A 19,504-nucleotide genomic window follows, 5' to 3' on the forward strand; every position below is an offset into this window, starting at 1 on the left:
ATCCCTTTACAGAGAGAATAGAGCCTGAGCCCCAGGCCCCACTGCTCTGATTAGTATATCCCGCTCCCTCCCAGGGGCAGGAATAGAATCCAAGAGTCCTGCCTCCCCGTCCCATGCTCTAACCCCTAGACCCCACTCCCTGTAGTGACAGGAACAGAACTTGGTTCACAAGCTTTTTGAGGCAGGAACTGTCTTTTTGTTGTGTCTGTGCAGTGCCTAGCACCATGGGGCAGGGGCCTTTAGACGGTACTGCAACACAAATAACCACACAGGCGTCCTAACATCTAGCACCCCCTTTCTCTAACCACTAGTCCACCCTGCTTCTCAGAGGTAGGGATACCTACAGGTCCTGTCTCCCTTTGCCCCCCGCCAGGCAAGGAACCCAGGAGTCCTGACTTTAATCTCCTTGTCTCTCCTCGGAGCAGCTGCTGCCCCCTCCCCTTCCTCTCTAGGTGGGGGTCTTTAATAGGTTAGTGTCCCTGTGACCCGAGGCTTGGGCCTGAGAAAAATAAACGTGCTAGCCCAGCTGAAACGAGGCAGGTGGCTATTTCCCACTTAGCAGCTCCCACATTGATTTCTTAAGGACCCTTGGTATTCTCTGTCTCCCTCCTTGTTTCCCCCCCCGCCAGCAGCCTCCTTTGATTTCACGCCACACAGTCAGACAGAATAGTAGTAAGCAGGTAAACTGAGGTCCACCTGATGCTTATAAAAAATAATGCAGCTATCGCCGTCATTTTCCAATGCCGGTCTCTCCCTCTCCCTAGATATCAGGCTGGCCCCATCCCAGCAGCTGGTGGGGCACTGGGCCTCCATTAACTTGGGTTCCAGTGTCACCTCCCAGCTGCCCCCCCAAGAAAGCATGGAGTCCTCCCAGGAGGACATTGCAGAAGCCAGGCCAACAGCTGCCAACCTGGAGCAGATCCTACCCCCGGAGGTGCCTTCAGCCGAGACCTTTAGCTGCGACCCAGCACCCTGCCCTCACCCATCCCTGGAGCACCAGGCAGGCCAGCTGGGGATGCTGTCCGGGGAGTATCTGCAGATGTGTTTAAGCAGCATGGGAGAGTCGTCTTTGCACAGCAACCTGGCGTCTGCCTTGCTACCTGCAGTACCTTCCTCAGACATTCCTTTGCTACCAGCCAGCACGCCCCCATCGCCTGGGGCCTCCTGCATGGGTGAGTCGTATCATGCCAGTTTGGATGTCCTAGGCTTTGCTTCCCCATACAATCAGCCCAACCTTGCAGTTCAAGAAGCCTAGTCCCCGGGTTAGTCTTTAAGGCTACTGTGTGAGGCTGCAGGTTGCCTGAAATGCTAGCTGTAGGAGAGATGAGAACGGCTCCCATAATCGGTTGTTAACTCTGAAACCTACTGACTGAAAAACCCATACATTGGCCTTGTTAGCTGTTTCACTGCTGATTGTTTCAGCAGTAAGAGCCAGCTAGTCTGGCATAGCGGGAGGAGTCTGATTACACCCCGACAATGTTAGAGGTGTTCAGAGGGAGACAATGTGGCTGGAACTCGACAGAGGTAGGTTTTGTTCCTCGCCTTTCCGCTGGTGGGCTAAGTGATTTTTAGGGCCCTCTTTATGCTGGTTTCCCCATTACACAGATGGGGCTAATGATCCCGACTCTCTTTTGTAAGAGGGTTTGAGCTGTAGGGATGGAAAGCGCTAGATAAAAGCGAGGGGCGGTTACTAAACAGACCTGGTTGCCATTCTTTCAGAAACCAACGCGGCAGTGGATCCCGAGACTGGAGAGTGGGCACTGGCCTAACCCTGGCCATCCCACCCCTTTTCAGAGGACTGATCTCTTCCTGTGGCCGGCCACACCTCAGACCCGCTTCTCTCCTCCCTGCTGCCACATCCTTCCGAGCTGGAGTAGCCACCCTCTGTTCAGCGTCCCAGCGATACTCCCTACGTCAGGGATCTCGAACTCAAATCACCACAAGGGCCACATGAGGACTAGTACATTGGTATTGAAGGCACCAACTGCAGCCTTAAAGCATTGAAACAAAATTCTATGGCTTCCAATCATGCCAACATGTGTTTTTCAAAGGCTGGTTTGAGGCAGCTCTTTTTAAAAGAACACAGCTAGCTGCTTTTTTTATATACACTTTAGAGAGACATCAGTGTTTGTCCTAGAAACACAGATCTCTCAGCCCCTCTGGTAAAAGTTAGTGGCCAGAGCCTCATCTAGGGTTCCATGCATTCCTTTGCAAGCATGTTATGCAAGCTGCAGGGTGAAGGGGTAACCTGGGGTTACAGGCCAGCAAGCCAGTGTTGTGTACGAAGAGCTGTTCCTCCCTCTTAAAGAGGCATTTCATGGTCAGAAAAGAGAATTGGCACCTACCACAGCTGCAGAGGATTTTTTTTTTTGCCCACTAGACCCTCCCACGCATTTATTTTTCTTGTTCACGTGTCACTTGCAATGCACCAGCTGCAATGTTCTTGTCAAGGATGAGTGGTTCTCCCACAGGAGGTGGTGATGATAGATGTGGGTCAATCCAATGCCAAGTGCCATCAACAGATGAGTTCCCCTTGACTGCAGAGGGCTGTGGATCGGGGCTTAAGAGAAAGCAAGTCGGGCTGTTGCATTTTTGTTAATGGGGGAAAAAAAATAAAGGATCTTTTACTTTCGTAAGTCGCAGAACTTGGTTCAGTCACTTTGAACTATGTAGACCTTCTTGTATCAAAGGAGCAGAGCAAATTTAAAAAAAAATAGGCAGGCTTTCTATCCTGCAGGAAATTCCAGTATTTCTGCATCTGTTTCCAGGCTGATTTGGGGAAAAACTGTCTCAAAACTTTTAATGAACATAAGAATGGTAATACTGGGTCAGAGCAATGGCCCATCTAGCTCAGTATCCTGTCCAAAGAATGCTAAAAAAAATTCCAATTTGCAAGTGTCTAATTGTTGTGGATTAATACTAAGCTCTCCGCTTTCCTGAGAGGCTGCAATGACTGATGGGCGTTATAGTTCTGGGTCTCATGCTTGCCTGTGGGTTCAGTTCACTGGTTAGACTACATTTCCCATGAACCACTGTAGCCTCGTGCTGCTTGGTGCATCAGGGAAGATGTAGTCCAGGCAGGAGGCACCATGGTAGCTCAGGCAGACACAGATAGTGCTTAAATTTTCCTGCTGGAAAGTTGGTGAAACCCCATTTCCCAACAGGAAAGTGTTTCTTCCCACTGTTCTTCCAACCAGCCTGAAAAGAAAAAAAAAAAAATCCAAACTGCATCAGGCTCCTGGTCTGGTCTCATCTGCAGGAACTACCAAAGGAAGATGAAGCCACCAGCAGCATGGAGTTCCTGCCTGACTCCTTCAGGCTTGCTGCCCTGCAGCATGAGGTTGGGGTTGCTTTAGCCCAGAATCGTAGATACAGAAACATCACAAGGCTGGCAAGTTCAGCACCAAAGCCTGCGAACGCTCAGCACAAGCGTGCGGGCTTTGACCTGTAACGAACACTGGAGCCGAGCACTACGTGATCCTGTCTTTAAGAATCATCCCGCTGGAGTCCTGAAGCGGAAAGTCCCACAGGTTAGACGCTCCATGTCTATAGCGCTGTGCAAGCGCACCCAGGCTCCTGGGGTGAAGCCCTGGCTGCTGTGAAGTCAACATGAGTGGTGCCAGGTGACAGGATTTTGTCACTAGAGCACATCTGCACCACACAGTCACAGCAATGTTTAAGGCCTACTGGGTGACCATGAGCAAATCACTTCCCCGCTCTGTGCCTCAGTCCCTCCCCCCCTTCAGTAAAGTGGAGATAATGACACTGAACTCCTTTGGTGAAGAGAGCTAGATAGCACTAGAGGTTATTACTGTTATTCATAGACAGAGCAGACTGTTGTCCCATTAAATAATTAGCTGGGGGGGGGGGGTTCATAAGTTCATCCCAGACAAGGGCAGTGCCCTCCATGCTAAAGCTCTCCCTGCTCCCCTTTACACTGCTAGACCTGTGTGCACTATATCACAGCCAACCACTCCCCCCAGACAGCTGGAGGCGTGGAGCCAGAATGGATCCCTTTTCATAAAGGCAAGAACCCTATTAGATTAGAAATGGGACTGGACCAGAAACACTCATTCAACCACCCCGGAGCCGTAGAGTTTGGATTCCAACACTGGGCCCCACCTCTATTTTAGGACCATACCTAAACTCACCTGTTTCTCGTGTCACATGGCAGCCAGGATAGCGCTAAATAACGCTACAGAACAGCTGGCAAACATGCCTCGTCTGAGATCCAGAAGTACCAGCTGAGACACCAGTTCCCACAGGCCCACAGCCAGCAGCGAGGCCAGGCTCGGCTTGATTCTCCACTCTCCAGCATCTTGCTGTCACTTGCTAGGGGAGGGAGCTGACTCAGACATTGCTCTGTTAGCAACACCCATGTTATTGCACCATGATGGACATAGCTCAAACCCAGGCAGAGAGAGGATGCTACTCTACTACCTTGCACCTTAAGCTATTTGGTAACTATTAAAAATGGTTCACAAACATATTGGCGTGACATATAGGAATTACTTCTTCCCCTGGGGAAATGCAGCCAGTTCTGGGGCTGAACACTGTAGCAGAGCAACAGTAAAGAGTCATCCAGAATGGGGAGCAAGATCCGCTGCCAACTGAGACTGGGGGGAGAAAGGTAAATTCCAGAGATTTGGAATTTGGCTGGGCCACTAACTTTAAACCGCTTCCCTTGTACCCAAAATGGCCTTGGGCAATTCACTTCACTTCTCCCCCGAGCAGCTACCCCTCCAGCAACACAATCCCACCTAGCCCCCAGCTGGGACACTGCATCAGACCAAAATCGGCCACGACCAGTCCCTCTATGGGTCTGCCATGTAGGCACCAGCCAAGCCAGGTTCACCTGGGAGATCTTACAGGATTGGCTTTTTACTGTGACCCACCCAAGAGCCAGAAGCCCCCGATTGTAAAACTAGTTGGAAAAAAAAAATTACAACAGGCTACCAGAGAGCTGGGACCCAATCAGCACTAGAGAAAAGAAACTAGGATTTGTTTCCCAGCCAATAGTGAAATCAGCAAAGACTTACTCCCTTTCAATAATTTGTACTAATCTCCACCATATCCCTGGTGGATGTTCCTGCAATGAAGCTGCAATGCCCCCTTTGACCACTGGGTCTTGCTGCCCATAATGGTCTGTCCCGGCTGAGCAGGACACATGAAAATTTATTTCAATCCGTGGGGCAGGGATGGTCGTCTACTTTGTTCACACAGCAGCCAGCCTGGGGCCCCAGGCACCACTCGAATATACATTTACCACCAGCCTGGCCCTACGTATGTACGAAGCTACCAAAAGGGAGAGAGGTCTTAAAAAAAAAAAAAAATGTTCTTTAATTGGTCCAAAAGGCAGAACAAAAGATAGAAGCATCTGAAGAAAACCTGTGATCACCTCTCAAAACACCGAGTGAATTACATACCGCAGAGGGAGGGTGGTTGGTGAGATTTCAAGTAACACTTTCAGAGCTGGCTCCTCTGAGCAAACTCAGCAGAGTGAGAACAGGGGCGTAACAGCAATGGGACCTGGAACTTGCCAGCTGAGGGGAGTGCTCGACACTCCCAATTTAGAGCTTTCAGGCCAAGATTTTCAAAAAGGGACTGGTGATTTTTTGGGCGCCCAACCTGAGGGACCTTAAAAGAGGCTCCGTTTTGCGGCCAGGGCCAAGCCCCGACCCTCTGACAAAAGATCTGGCCCCTTTTAAGGGGACTCATGCTGGACACTGAACATTGCCGCATCCCAACGTCATTAGTTCATGCTGAAAAGCCTCCGCCCTATTGGCGAAAGGCAACTTTTTAGCCGTCCCAGGTACAGTTAGAATTCACGGGCAGCAGATTGCTGCCTGCTCACCAGTGAGGCAGAGCGTTAGAACCGCGTGACACCATCTTCTCCCGCCAAGGAACTGGTGACGTTACAAAACACTCAAGTGGGTGGCACGTGCGGGGTGTAACTAGGTTGATCTGCTCACAAGCTGGCGATTTATACAGCAAAGGCATGTTGCCTTCTGTGACCCAGCCTCTGAGGGAGAAGAGGACTAGTGGTTTCTCCTTTTTGAAGGGACAGAAGATCATTTCTCCCAGTGGTGAACACGACCAACGCCCCCCGTCGAGCCACAATCCCTCGCTGGCTGGTTTAAAACAAGAGCAGCGATTAAAACCAGAAGCTGGGTAGCACCTTGCAACGTGTGCTATGGGAAGGTTCTGTATTTGTGAATGCCAGGTCAGGTGCACGGATGGGTGGAGTGAAGGGAGAAGCTAGACACTGGCCTAGAAACTGCTAGTACTTCTGACCCTTTAAATGAGGCATTTCTCAGGCAGGCCCTGCCGGATCCCAGCCCTGCCCTGGAATGATTCTAGAGCCCCCAAGGAGACCCTCTGTGCCAGATACGCCCCCTAAGTCTTTTAGAAGCAGTAAGGGAGAAATGGATCAGTCCATCCTCGAGGCATCAGACAGCTGAGCAGCTATGAATACAGGGTGGGTCTCCTTCCCACCTCCCCAAGCCGAGTGCTGAAGAGCCAGGGTGCAGAGGTAGCACTGCAGATCATTGCACTATTCCCCTCTGAGCCGGGAGTGACGAGGGGTCAGGACCGTGGAGAGAGAGAAGAGGATGCGCAACCGTGGCTGTTAATAAATAAGTTCCCAGGAGCAGCCACTTCAGGAGCCCGAGGGTCCGGCGAGAGAACCGTGGCCGGCGCTAGCTGTTTCTGAGTCCTGCCCAACTGATGTCAGTTGATGGGCTCGTACTGGGAATGGCGCTTCCTCCGTGCGAACAGCACCACAAGGCCTCCCGCCAGCAGCAGCACCACAGGGATGCCCAGGGCCACGGCCACGATGGCCACCACGAGGGGAGAGAAGGCGTCTTTCGGGGGCGTGCCGAAGCCGAGCAAGGCAGACCTGGGGGAGGCAGGGAGCAAAGGAAGAGGCTAGTCAGCGATGAAGTGGCCGGTCTGGGCCAGTCAGCCGAGTCCCATGGCCTCCTTCCTCCCCGCAATGGGGACAGAGGACAGCCTTGGGGCTGAGGCACTGGGCTTGGGAGACCCGGGTTCAAATCCTGCCTCTGCCCTGCAGGCCAGTCACTTCCCCTCTGTGCAGAGATAGTTGGGGGGAGTTTGAAGTAGCCCGTGGCAGAGGACACAGGAAGCTACTTGGAGGGCAGGGAGAAGTGGGGCTCAGTGACTGACCCTCCAAGCCACAGGCCTGTCGGGAGCGGGGCAGCAGCAGGGAGCCAGAGGCTGTCAGCCAGGAGCTCTCCAGGGCAGGGGCTGCACCGTCCATGCACATGGGCAGCACCTAGCACTCTGCAGGGGTAGGGGGTAGAAGCCGGCGGGGAGATACCACTCAGACAGGCAGGGGGAGCAGAAGGAAGGTTCCACTCACCAGCTCAGGTAGCCCTTCTCAGCGTAGACCTCCCCATCCTCGCCGCCGAAGGAGATATTGATGGCGGCGATGCGGTGGCTGCGGCCCAGGTCCTCCCCGAAGTAGGCGTGCGCGATGCTGGGCCCCGGCAGCGTCCGGTTGGCTGTCTGCAGGGGGCGGTAGCGGCAGCGGATGGCGTTCTCCCGGCTGGCCTCCCTGGAGCCGTATGCCGTCGTCTTCCACTGGAAGAAGCTTGGGCCGATGCTGTTGTTGCGGGACTCGGACACCAGCTGGGCCATCTGCCCCCACCCAGAGAGAGAGCAACACGTTAAGAGGGCAGACGAAGCAAGGGCATGACGACCAACTGCTTTCACGCTGGAGCCGGGAGCCAGGACTCCTGGGGTCTGGCCCCAGCACTGGGAGGGAGCATGAGCTAGTGGTTAGAGCAGGGAGGGGGGGCGAGAGCCAGGATTCCTTCCAGTGCCCAGGACAGAATCCAGAGAGTACATCCTGCTGGTCAAAGCTGAGCGCCAGGAGCCCGGACTCCTGGGTTCCTTTCCCAGCGCTGGCACTGACTCAGGCAAGTGACTTCACTTTCTCGTGCCTGGATTTCTCCCATACAAGCAGGCTCCTAAGGGAAGTTTCAGAATAGCACAGACAGGTTGTAGAAGCCATAAACAAAACACCCTGGGAACAAATACTAGGTGAAGGGCCCTTTGCTAACCTTAACGTTTGAAGCTTAAGAATTAGATCAGCCTGGAAAGTCTCCATCAAAGACAAAAATTGCAACCCAACAAGCAACGTTTCTCAGGAAGTTTCGTTTTCCAGCCAACCTGGACTTAAATCTGCGTCTTCCCCTGCCAATATCACAACCTCTTCAGGTCATTAGGGCCATAAGAACCCAGGGCCTCCACTTCTACCACTTGAGCTAAAGGAGGAACTCCACCCGCTGTCACTTGTAGTAGACTCTTACCCTCCATATATGTGTCAGTCATTAGAATGGGACACTCCCCACTCCCACCCCAACATGGGTCATATTCACTCCTACTCCAGCCTCTTCCCTTCCATTCTATTCTATATTAGCTCCTAAATGGTGCCATTACTGTGGTAGCTGAGCTAATCGGCATCTGTCTAGGCAGCCGGATGGCTTTCAGCACCACAGTGCCCCCTAGCCCTCACCTCAAAGATGGTGGGCGTGTACTCATCATCAATGGACCGCACAGACTGAAGCCTCTTGCGCCCGCCTTTCTCCTCCACCGTCACCACCTCCAGCATGAAGCGAGAACTGTTGCCGCGCGGGGCCACCTTGTCCATGATGAACTCCACCTTGGAGCTGTTGGCGGTGTGCAGGAGGCGAGGGAGGGGGCCGTCCCGGCCACCCTGCTCGTAGGCTGTCACCTGGAGGCAGAGGCATAGGAGAGGAATAGCACAGTCCAGTGGGCCAGGACTCAGAACTCATGGGGTCTGCTCCCAGCGCTGCCACTGACCTGCTGGGTGGTCTTGGGCAAGTCACTTCCCCTCTTTATGCCTCAGTTTCCCCTCACACCCTCCCTTGTCCATTCAGGTGGTCAGCTCTTTCAGGCAGGGACTGCATCATGTCTGTGCAGCACCCAGCACTAGGCGGGTACCCAGGGCTACCATAACAAATGTTACAGCAAGGATATGGGGGGACTCATCACAACACCCCTTATAACTCCATACACCCTACAGCAACCAGAAGGAGCCTATGGTGATGAAACTATGCCAGATTACCCAGCCCAGCGGCGTTACCATTGGAATAACAATGCACCTAAAGCCCTGGAGGATTCACCATCTCTTCCAGCCTTTAAGTCAAGCCTGGATGTCTCTCTTAGGGAGACACACTAGCTCCCCCAGAAGATATGGGCTGCATGCAGGAATTGCTGGGCAAGGTTCTCTGGCCTGTGTTATACCGGAGGTTCGACCAGAGCATCAGAATGGCCCCTTCTCGCCTTAATCTATGAACCCTATGAACCTTCTCAAACAGTCCTGGGGGCTTGGAGAAGGTCCAAGAAACCACTGGGTCTTGCTAGGCCACTGGGGAACCAGTGAGGAGTGGCTCATCCTCCGGGGAACGCTCTCACGCTACAGCACATGAGACTGGGAGCCAGGACTCCAGGGTTCTATTCCCAGAAGGATAGAATGGGGGTGGCTTCTGGCAGTTGGGAAGCAGGTTCCAATGCAGCCCCGCCTAACCATGGCCCTGCTGTAAGCTCAGGGAAGAGGCCCTGTCCCCTACTTGATCAGGAAGAGGCCAGGGGAAGGGGGAAGAATGCTGTTTGGGGAATGCAAACAGGACTGGGGAGGGGACCAGAGGACCAGCAGAGGACAGGGAGAGGGTCGACAGCAACAGAGGAGAGGCAGCTGAGAGTCTGGCGCGGGGCTGGAGGGCATGTAGCACATCTCCAATGGCACAGGCAGTAGAGCCAAGAAGGAACAAGGGGCCCAATCCTGAGCTCCTGGGAAGCCTCCCGTCAGTTTCAGTGGGCACTGGGTCACCCCCTTGGACGGCTAGCGGCAACAGACTCCTCTCCCGGGGCGGGGGAGGGCCGCCTCACCTGAAAGGAGATGGTGCCATTGCCAAAGGCCCCGCCGGGGTCCACCCCCTGGAACCTGGCCGTGAGGGCCGTCTGGTTCACGGTGCAGTTCACGCTCTGCCAGGAGAAGCCAGCCAGGTCGTAGGGGGGGTAGAACGGCTCCTCCTGCCCCTTGGAGAGGGCCGACGCGTTGGCCCCGTTGTACTCGAACACCTGGAAGCAGGAGGGAGAGGGGCCTCGGTTTGCATTGGACAAGACTTTAAACACCAGCTCCCCCCCGCACATGCACACTTGACCCCAGCCCCTTGGCAATGCAGGGCACCATGCCTGTTCCACCTATTTCCCCTGACTACTGAGGGAGGCACCCTCCATTGCAAACCCCTCCCCCTCCTTTCCTCCCACCTGCATGCTCACTGGGACTTGTGTCCCCTCCAGGAAGGAGCTGCCTCCTGCCAGAAATTTAAAGGCACAGCACACAGGCTAAGAAGCAGCCGAGTTTCTCCAACTTGCAACCACAGCAGGGTTCCCACCCCAAGGGAAGAGGTGGGCACCCCCTCCCCCGGTGGGGGGGCAGATGGGGGACAGCGCACTGGAGAAGGCTGCGTAGGGACAGCCCCACATCAGGCAGCAAATGGGCACGAACAGAGGGCAGCCGGATGCCCTACGTGGCAGAGCCGGACGCCACCTTCTAGGACCAGCTGTGCCGGGAGCTAAGTAGGCGGCTCCTTCGGCTCTGACCCAGCCTCCCTCACCACCGCCACCCCTGACCTTGGTGAAGACAACAGCGGTGGAGTAGACGACGCTGCCGGGTGGCTCGATCCAGATGGCCCCGGCGGGGGAGGCCGAGAGGAGCTTGGTCCAGTTGACGCGCAGGGCGCTGCTCTCGCTCTGGGTGTAGAGCAGCAGCACGGTGGGTGCCCCGATGCTGCTCCACACGTAGTGCAGGGTGTCGTTCCGGCCCACGGCCCGCACGTGCAGGAGGTTGGCGGAGGAACTGATCGAGCCGGGGACGGCCTGCAGGGTCACCTGGGCGATGGGAGGCAGAGCGCAGGCAGGGCATTATTCACACACACACACAGACCGTTCCTGAGCTCATTAGACTCCGCTCAGCACGTGCCCTGCTGGGCAGTGGCAGGACAAGTTTAGACCAGGATTGTCAGCCCTGGACTCCTTAGGGCCACTGGGGATCTGGAGCTCCGCATTATATCGGCCCATTAAGCTGCCTGTACCTGTCTGGGACCCTATTGCCACAGCATCTAGGCATGAGAAAGCCTTTGCTGCGAGGTAGCAAAAGTATCCACCATTTTACAGATGGGGGGGAAACTGAGGCCCAGCGAGACTACGTGGCTTGCCTGATATCACACATGGAGTCTGGGGCCGAGTTGGGAACTGCGCCTAGGTCTCCCAAGCCAGAGGCTCGCCCCCAAACCACTAGACCATCCTTCCCCGGCAGACAGGGCTTCACTCCCTCTCCTCCTACAAGAATGACGTACAATTCCATAGTAACACACACAACTGCGTTTTGAATACAATAGACCCCACAGATACTAAACCCAGTAAAAGACGGTTTCTCCTAATTCCATCAGCTTTGCCCCAGATATCGTCAGTTGGGGGCACAAGGCTCCAAATATTAAGAGTCGGCAGAGACCCATCGAACCATCCAAGCCATCTAGACAGAGCTCCCATCATCGAGCAGTCTCTGGTTTTGTTGTGTGCTTTACTTCGGCCAAAGTATCTGACCAAAAAGGAGCAGAATTTCAATAACCAAGGGAAGGGAAGAACATAGATTTTCAATTTCTTTCTGATGCAGGGGAAATGGGAGAATTGAGAGGTTTGCTGCTGGTCTTGCTTCAATGCTCTGATTACACGGGACAGACGACAAACACTCCCCAGACATATCATAAAGCCTTGTTGAAACCCACAAAAAAGTTGTATGGCTTCAGCTATCCCAGGATAGCTGAAGCCATACAAGTGTGGAGGCGGCATAGCAGTGTAAATGGGATGATGTCCAACGACTCCTCTATGGGAAGGGAAAATAGGGGATACCAGTACAAGGCACCTCTACACCAGTATAACTGCAGCCACACCGGGAGGGTTGTACTGGTATAACAATATTGCTAACAAAATATATATATATCAAATAAGTTAAAATAAATCACACCCCTAACAGAGTTATATTGGGACAAGCACGGTGTTTCATAGACCCACAGAACCATAGGGCGGGAAGGGATCTCAAGGGGTGATCTAGTCCATCCCCACCCCCCAAGACAGGCCTAGGTAGAGCAGATCAAAGATGAGGTTTCCCTTCTTCCAAGCTCTATCGAACTAAAAAGGGAAGTCCCAAGAAGCCAGAGCACTTTGCAGAAGGAGAAGCCCCACAGTTGCTAGCCCGGAGCCTGCAGGCTTGGAAAGGAACCAGCTCAGCAGTTCCACTTCCTGCTTCGAAAGGGCATGTCAGGGAAAGACAGAAAGTCTCTAAGCAAGAGTCATTCCCCCTGAGTCAGCAGGAGAGGCCGGCTGGGAGAGCAGAGTGCTGTTGACAACCAGGAGGGCGCTGGGAGGAGGGGGCTGATAGCTGGCCATCACAAGGGGGTTAATTCAGGAACTATATACAGGAACTAATATGCCCCAAGAACAGGACCTCCAGCCACGGGCAAGACACTTGCAGGACAAGCTCCCCCCAGCACTCACTGCCATACTGAGCTCAGCTGCTGGGACCCCGACAGGGGTCTGCCCGAGCCAGTCACTCCCTAGCCTCCCCCCACTGAGGACACCCCCTCAATTACTACTGAGCAGGCCCCCATGCGGTGCCATGAGCAAGGTTCTGAGCCCCCACCCCCATTTCTTCAAGCTGCTTATTGGGGGCTGCCAAGCTACAGGCCTCTGGTTTTTTTCACTCCCAGGCTCGTCCCTGGCCCAGCTGTAGGGAAGGATCATTAGCAGCAGTCGGGCCAGGGTAAGAATCCAGCTTACTCGCGAGCCAGCGCCCGCCTCCTGCACCCCCCACCCTCCCCAGAGCAGGGCAGCTTGTTCCCTTTGTGGGACTCGGTGGAGGCTGCAGCAAGATGCCCACAAGCGGAAGGCAGGACAAGGCGATTGCACAGAGAGAGAGAAAGACCTCAGCCAACAACATCTGGGGAAGGGGGGGGGGGGAATTGCAGGTAGAACTAATTGAATGACTCCGACCAGCCCCCCCCCCTCCTCCTCCACAGCCTGCAAAGCCAGGCACTGCAGATCCCCGCCTGCCCGGGCTCTGCCTAGGAGCCCCCCCCACCCCAAGGCTGCGCGTCCCCCTCTTTGCACGGATGTCCCCGGGCTCAGACCCCGGACGCATGAAATTGCTGCAGCCACTCAACCTGCCCCTGCAGCAGCCGAGCAAAGCCCCAGGCCCCCCCGCTCACCTTCCTGCGATAGCCCCCCGCGGCCCCCAGCAGGCCAGAGACGCCCCCCAGCAGCCACAGGCCGGGGAGCAGCAGCCAACCTCCCCGCAGCATCTTTGCTCCTGTGGTGCAACTCTCCCCTCACGTGCGCCTGCCCGGCTCGTCCCGCCTTAAAGGGGCAGGGCCGGCTTCTCTTAAAGGAGAGGACGGCTCTTAAAGGAGCCGCTGCCCGAAAAGAGGGCGGGGGGGGGGAGTGGCTGTCCCCCCAGCTCGCTCACGTACAGGCTCAGTGACAGACTTGAAGGTGGCAATTTTACAGCAACAAAAAACAGACTCCAAAGCGAGACCGCTGAACTTGAGTTAATATGCAAATTAGATACAATTAACGTAGGTTTGAACAGAGACTGGGCATGGCTGGGCCATTACACTAATTGAATCTATTTCCCCGTGTTAAGTAGCCTCACACCTTCTATGGGTCATCTCGATTATCACTTCAGAAGTTTTGTTTTCTCCTGCTGATGAGCGCTCATCTCAAGTGATTGGCCTCTTCCAGTTGGTCTGGCTGCTTCCACCTTTCCATGTTCTCTGTATGTATAAATATCTTCTTGCTGTATGTTCCAGTCTATGCAGCCGATGAAGTGGGCTGTAGCCCACGAAAGCTTATGCTCAGATAAATGTGTTGGTCTCTAAGGTGCCACACGTGCTCCTGTTCTTTTCACATACAGTTAATGATCTGGGGGTTATTCGACATCTGTCATCCCAAAGCGCTTTGATCCAGCTCGCTAGGGCCCCGAACCTGGGCTCAGTCCACGTGGGTGCAGCAGCCAGCCTGCCTCCCACAAGGCCCAAGATCCAGGCCTACGCAAGTGTGTCTACACTGCATTGTAAATCCGGATCTGGGGACCCAAGCTCGTGGAGTGGGTGTTTCTAAGACTACACCTGAGCATCCACACTGCCTTGTAAACCTGGACTTACAGTGGCTGGACCTGGGTCTCATGACTGTGCTACTGCATCCACACTGCACTGCACAGACCTCCTGACTCAGGTCTGCAGCTCGAGCTGCATCCAGGCTGCAAAACGACAGGGCTCGGATCCGAGTCACTGCAGGGCTCGGGCTCTTGCTGATTGGAGTCAGACTGCTTTGTTTGCAGAAGGAAGGGTGGGGGGCTTTGGCTCAAACCTGAGTCAGAGCCCAGGCTTACTGTGCCATGTAGACATACCCTGTATATCTGCAGGGATCACTCCCCACCTAGCTGAAATGCAGCCACCTCTGGGCTGGAACACCACAGCTGTGCCACGTACAGGTGGCAAAAGACAAACACACTGACCTTGCTGCCACGCATACATTCTGTTAAGATTTCCACGGCAGACACTCAGTAGCTGCAGCACAAATAGAGGGTGAACTGTGGAGCAGTTAATACGACCTTTATTGGGAGAGAAGGGGGGGGGGGGCTTAGTTTCTCTAACAACTTCCCACATCTACCCTTTCGATGGTCTCACATTACCATGACCTATTATGATGTATTACTGGCATTGCAGCAGTGCTTGGAAGCCTCCGCCCTGGAGCCTACCCCATGGTGCAAGGTGCTGTACAAACACAGAACAAAAAGACGGTCCCTGCCCAAAGAGCTTCCAATCTAAGCATAAGGCAAGAGACCCCAGGTAAATACAGCCAGACAGGGGAGCACAAGGAAACAATGAGACAAGGTCACGGTGGTGGGCAGTGGTCTCAGGCCGCCAGCCACCTATTCACTGTCAAGGCATAACAGCAAAGGAATCTCTGTCGATCAGCTTCTCTGTGGGAATGTGAGGACTGTTCTATTCAGCATGACCACCACCATATTGTCTGCACACACAAGTGGCCCCGATTTAACTGAAACGGATGCAAGCTAAACTGCTCTTAGCGAGCTGTGAACTGACTTAAGTATGTCCACATGGGCGTTTGCATTGGTTTAGCTACATCGGCTTTAAGATTATAGTTAAATGGGTGCAATTTATGTCTGCTCTATTCTACAGAGGCTCTTATATCACACTCATCATCACCACAGTATCTGAGCGGCTTCCCTTAGTGCACCAAGCAACACGTGTAAGTAAGGCCTAAGTTCTGGTTGTGGGAACTTGGGCCTGGATCCTCAGAGGTAGTTGAGAAGATCTGGATGATGTTTAAAACGAGAGTAATAGAAATGGGATGAAATGTAACAGCGCAAAGGCGTGCGCTAGGAACGAACAACAAGAATTTTTGCTCTAAGCTGGGGACTTATCAGTTGGAGGCAACAGAGGAGGGGAAAGACGTGAGTGTATTGGTTGCTCACAGGATGACTAGGAGCCAGCAATGTGATGCGGCTGTGAAAAGGGCTAATGCAGCCCTAGGAAGTATCAGGCGAGGTATTTCCAGTAGAGACAGGGAAGTGTTAGTACCATTAAACAAGGCCACGAGGAGACCTCATCTGGAATAGCGTGTGCAGTTCTGGTCTCCCATGTTTAAGAAAGATTAATTCAAGCTGAAGCAGGTGCAGAGAAGGGAGACTAGGATGATCTGAGGAGTGGAAAACCTGCCTTATGAGACGAGACTCCAAGAGCTTGGCTTGTTCAGTCTAACCAAAAGAAGGCTGAGTGGAGATACCATTGCTCTCTATAAATACATCAGAGGGATAAATGCCATGGAGGGAGAGGAGTTATCTAAGTTAAGACCAACATGGACACAAGAACAAATGGATATAAACCGGCCATCAACAAGTTTCGGCTTGAATTTAGATGAAGGTTTCTAACCATCAGAGGAGTGAGGGTCTGGAACAGCCTGCCAAGAGGAGCAGTGGAGGAAAAAACCTAATTGGCTTCAAGACTGAGCTTGGTAAGTTTATGGCGGGGATGCTGTGATGCGACTGCCTACAATGGTATGTAGCCGGTCTAGCTGCTGCTAGCAGCAGCTATCTCCAGTGGCTGGTGATGGGACATTAGATGGGAAGGGCTCTGAGTTACGACAGAGAATTGTTTTCCAAGTGTCTGGCTGGTGTGTCTTGCCTATATGCTCAGGGTCTAACTGATCCCCATATTTGGGGTGGAGGAGGAAGGAGGAATTTTCCCCTGGGTCAGATTGGCAGAGACCCTGGGTTTTTTCACCTTTCTCTGAAGCATGGGGCCCGGGTCACTTGCACATTTAAACTAGCGTAAATGGTGAATGCTCTGTAACTTGAAGTCTTTGAATCATGATTTGAAGAGGTCAGTAACCGAGCCACAGGTAACAAGTCTATTACAGGAGTGGTTAGGTGATGTTCTGCGGCCTGCAAGGTACAGCAGGTCAGATTAGATGAACATGATGATCCCTTATGGCTTTAAAGTCTATGAGTCAATGGGAAAAAAAAGACAGTTTTAGCCCTGAGCAGCCTCCTCTCCCTCTGCTGCCTTTAACTTGGATCTTGTGTGCCCCATCCAAAGAAAAGTGAGCGAGAGAGAGAACGTATTAACCCTGCTGACAACGCAATCCCTCTTCTCTTGACGTGCTTCAAGCACAGTGTCACACATGCTGCTCAGAGACTTTGGCTGTAAGTGAAGGAGAAAGGGAGGTTTTAAGGTGAAATTTAAAGAAGGGAAGGGAGTCAGTCTTGGAAAAAAGAGGAGGGTTAGATGGATGGCAAAGCCCAAGAGCACCCTGCAACTGTGCAAAGGGGAGGCACAGAGGTGTGTGGAGATGGATTTGAGATTAAGGGGAGACAGAAAGAGGTCAGAGGTCTGGGTGGAGCAAGCCCATGGAGAGATGGGAATTAGATGTGGAAGTGGACAGGAGGCTCAGCTTCTTGCAGCTGGGAAATCCACCTGGAATATTCTGGACCCTCCCATAGTTTAGAGATGTACGGTGTCAAATCCCTAAAGATGGGACCCAGAAAGCGGACGTCAGGCCCGGTCTGCTGTAAATACATTTGTATTGGCACAGCATGATCCAGCAACAGGTTGACACACTAAACACGGTAGCTAAGGAAGCACAGACCCCATCAGGTTGCCTGAAATTGAGTAAACCATCCAACAAGCATTAAATACACATACACCCACCCCCCAGCAGGAAATACACCTCATATGGATTTGAAAATCATTTCAGAGACCCTGTAAATTGTGGGTAACGAGGAGAGGGCACAGATCACAGCCACAGCATGGCCACGTAGCACAGGGTGTGGTTCAGCGGGAGCAGTGAAGCCTAGCACATGCAGTTCCTAAGCTGGTGGTATATACACGCATGGATGTGGTTGCAAGCATGGAATTCTTAGTCCCTGCCAGTGAAGTGCTGCTCCCTTAAAATACACCTATAGCTCCTCCCATTGGAGGATTTCAGAGCATGTTACAGGGAATATACTAAGCCTCAGAACCTCTACCACAATGGAAGTATTACCCCCTGGAGAAACTGAGGCACAGAAAAGTGAAGGGACTTACCCCAGATCACAAGTCTGTGGTAGAGTTGGGAATAGAACCCAGCAGCCCTGATTTCAGGATCCCTTTGCTCTAAAATGCAAACCATACCCCCGGCCTCTACAGTGGTGGATTGACATCAGTGTCACGCAAGCAGGAACGTGAGTTTTTTCAAATAAAAGCTCCAATCTAAGGTGGCTAGTTGAAGTTTCAGGTACTACACATCGACTTTCAGAAGGATAGCTGGGTTAGTGCGTATCAGCAAAAACGAGGAGTCCTTGTGGCACCTTAGAGACTAACATTTATTTGGGCATAAACAATTATAATTTTCATATAGCCCACAAAAACTTATGCCCAAATAAATGTGTTAGTCTCTAAGGTGCCATCATTTATACATCAACTTTGTTAACTATTTACATTCCAGGCAGCAGGTAATTAATTCCCCTTGGACTAATCCATTTTAGTGCAAGTGGGAAAAGGGGGCTCCCAAACCTCGAACAGCCCCTCCTCCAGCATTCAGACAAGGCAGACAATCTACCAGCTAGCCCCAGCCCTATTTCAGTAGCCAAGCTTTGGTGCTCACATGCAGGGTCAACGGGCAGAATGATCTCCCAGTTCAAAGATGTGCGGCTCAGGGCACCACTCAAACCCAACGTCTCAGGGAACGAAGTGATAGGTGAGTGGAAGCCGATGGGGCAGAATTCTTCCTTACCTCCTTTTGGAGCTGCACCGTGAAGTTGCTTAAGCCACAGGAGCCAAAGGAGGATGAATCTAAATACGTTCAAGGTATCAAAGGATTCAGTTAAACGATCATAACACTGCCCTGTAATGACACCCTGAAGGAACAGTCTGGACTAGTCACTGCAGGGCAGAGATAAAGTTGAGCGTCTTTACCATAAAACGTTCAAATTTAAGTTTAACCTTCATCCTCAATTTCCTAGGTTTAGAATACTTGGCTCTGGGCTAATTGTGACATCTCTCTGAGGTCCTTTACCCCGATACTTATCCTCAGTCCTAACTTCATTTTAACAGACTTTTTTTTTTGGGGGGGGGGGGGGGGGAGAAGATATATGTGGGTTGAGATTTCCAGGTTCATGGGGAGTTAGAAACCCAATTCCCATTAAATTAAACGACAGTGGGCATCCAAATTCTAACCTTAAGATTTTAAATGTTATTTTGTGCCAGCGAAAGATGCCAGCCAGTGGCCAGTGCCCACCAAGGAACAGAAGATCTACCCCTCAGATGAGGGAGGGGGAACCAACTGAGAATGGCAAGAGCAACTCAAGGTTCCTGCCCTCCCTCGATGAACCTCAGCCCCTGGAGTGCGCAGATTTCCGTGCCTGGCCGGCTCTGAACTGCCAACACAGGAGCCATGGTCATTAGTGGTTCTGAAATAGACACGATGCCCTCAGTGCTGCTCGTAACGACCATATATAATAGTGTCTCTTTCAGACCCCTTTTGGGGTGGTCGGGGGGACACAATAGGTGTTAAAGCCCCCAAACCTCAGGGATCCCCCAAAGCCCGTCTAAGTTTTGCTTTTCCTCCACTCCCCATAGGGGATTTATTAGGCCAGCACTGGCATGGCTTCAATCATGGTTGCTAGTAACGGAAATTCTTAAGAAACAGCACAGTGGGTAGTCCAGTGGACCAGCACATCAGGTAGGATTTCATGCTAAGGGATGAGACCCTGGATTTCTGAAAGAGGCCTGCCGGAGACCGGTTGTCCCCACTCTGGAAATGGCTAACCAAACACCCCACCTCGCAGCTCCAGGCTAGCGAGTCACGTTAGATATGGACACAAGGGACCAAA

At 52.8% G+C, this 19,504-nt stretch overlaps 1 protein-coding gene across 2 annotated transcripts; it reads right to left on the bottom strand.

The window, feature by feature from the left end:
* Positions 1-5,318: 5,318 nt before the first annotated feature.
* Positions 5,319-13,478, bottom strand: LOC120390298 (glycosylated lysosomal membrane protein). Of its 2 annotated transcripts, XM_039512857.1 has the most exons (7): positions 13,317-13,433; positions 11,469-11,650; positions 10,684-10,941; positions 9,937-10,128; positions 8,540-8,758; positions 7,382-7,659; positions 5,319-6,898 (listed from the first exon to the last, which is right to left on the bottom strand). In XM_039512857.1, exons 2-7 carry the CDS (start codon positions 11,565-11,567, stop codon positions 6,730-6,732), a joined length of 1,215 nt encoding a protein of 404 aa, XP_039368791.1. In that variant the 5' UTR covers positions 11,568-11,650; positions 13,317-13,433; the 3' UTR covers positions 5,319-6,729. The 2 variants fall into 2 exon arrangements, with proteins under 2 accessions (XP_039368791.1, XP_039368792.1); XM_039512858.1 differs by lacking the exon at positions 11,469-11,650 and having other exon boundaries at positions 13,317-13,478.
* Between the last annotated feature and the right edge of the window lie 6,026 nt (positions 13,479-19,504).

This window comes from Mauremys reevesii, linkage group 24, assembly GCF_016161935.1.
Source record: "Mauremys reevesii isolate NIE-2019 linkage group 24, ASM1616193v1, whole genome shotgun sequence".
In the NCBI taxonomy this organism is placed as follows: Eukaryota; Metazoa; Chordata; order Testudines; family Geoemydidae; genus Mauremys; species Mauremys reevesii.

Bases quoted from the DNA above. Each gene is read 5' to 3' on its own strand.
- LOC120390298 (XM_039512857.1), bottom strand. From the start codon at position 11,567: ATGGGTCTCTGCCGACTCTTAATATTTGGAGCCTTGTGCCCCCAACTG. The intron at 10,129-10,683 runs GTCAGGGGTGGC...TCCTGCTTCCAG, and splicing joins CCGCTGTTGTCTTCACCAAG to GTGTTCGAGTACAACGGGGC. The intron at 7,660-8,539 runs GTGAGGGCTAGG...GGGTGGGGGCAG, and splicing joins ACACGCCCACCATCTTTGAG to ATGGCCCAGCTGGTGTCCGA.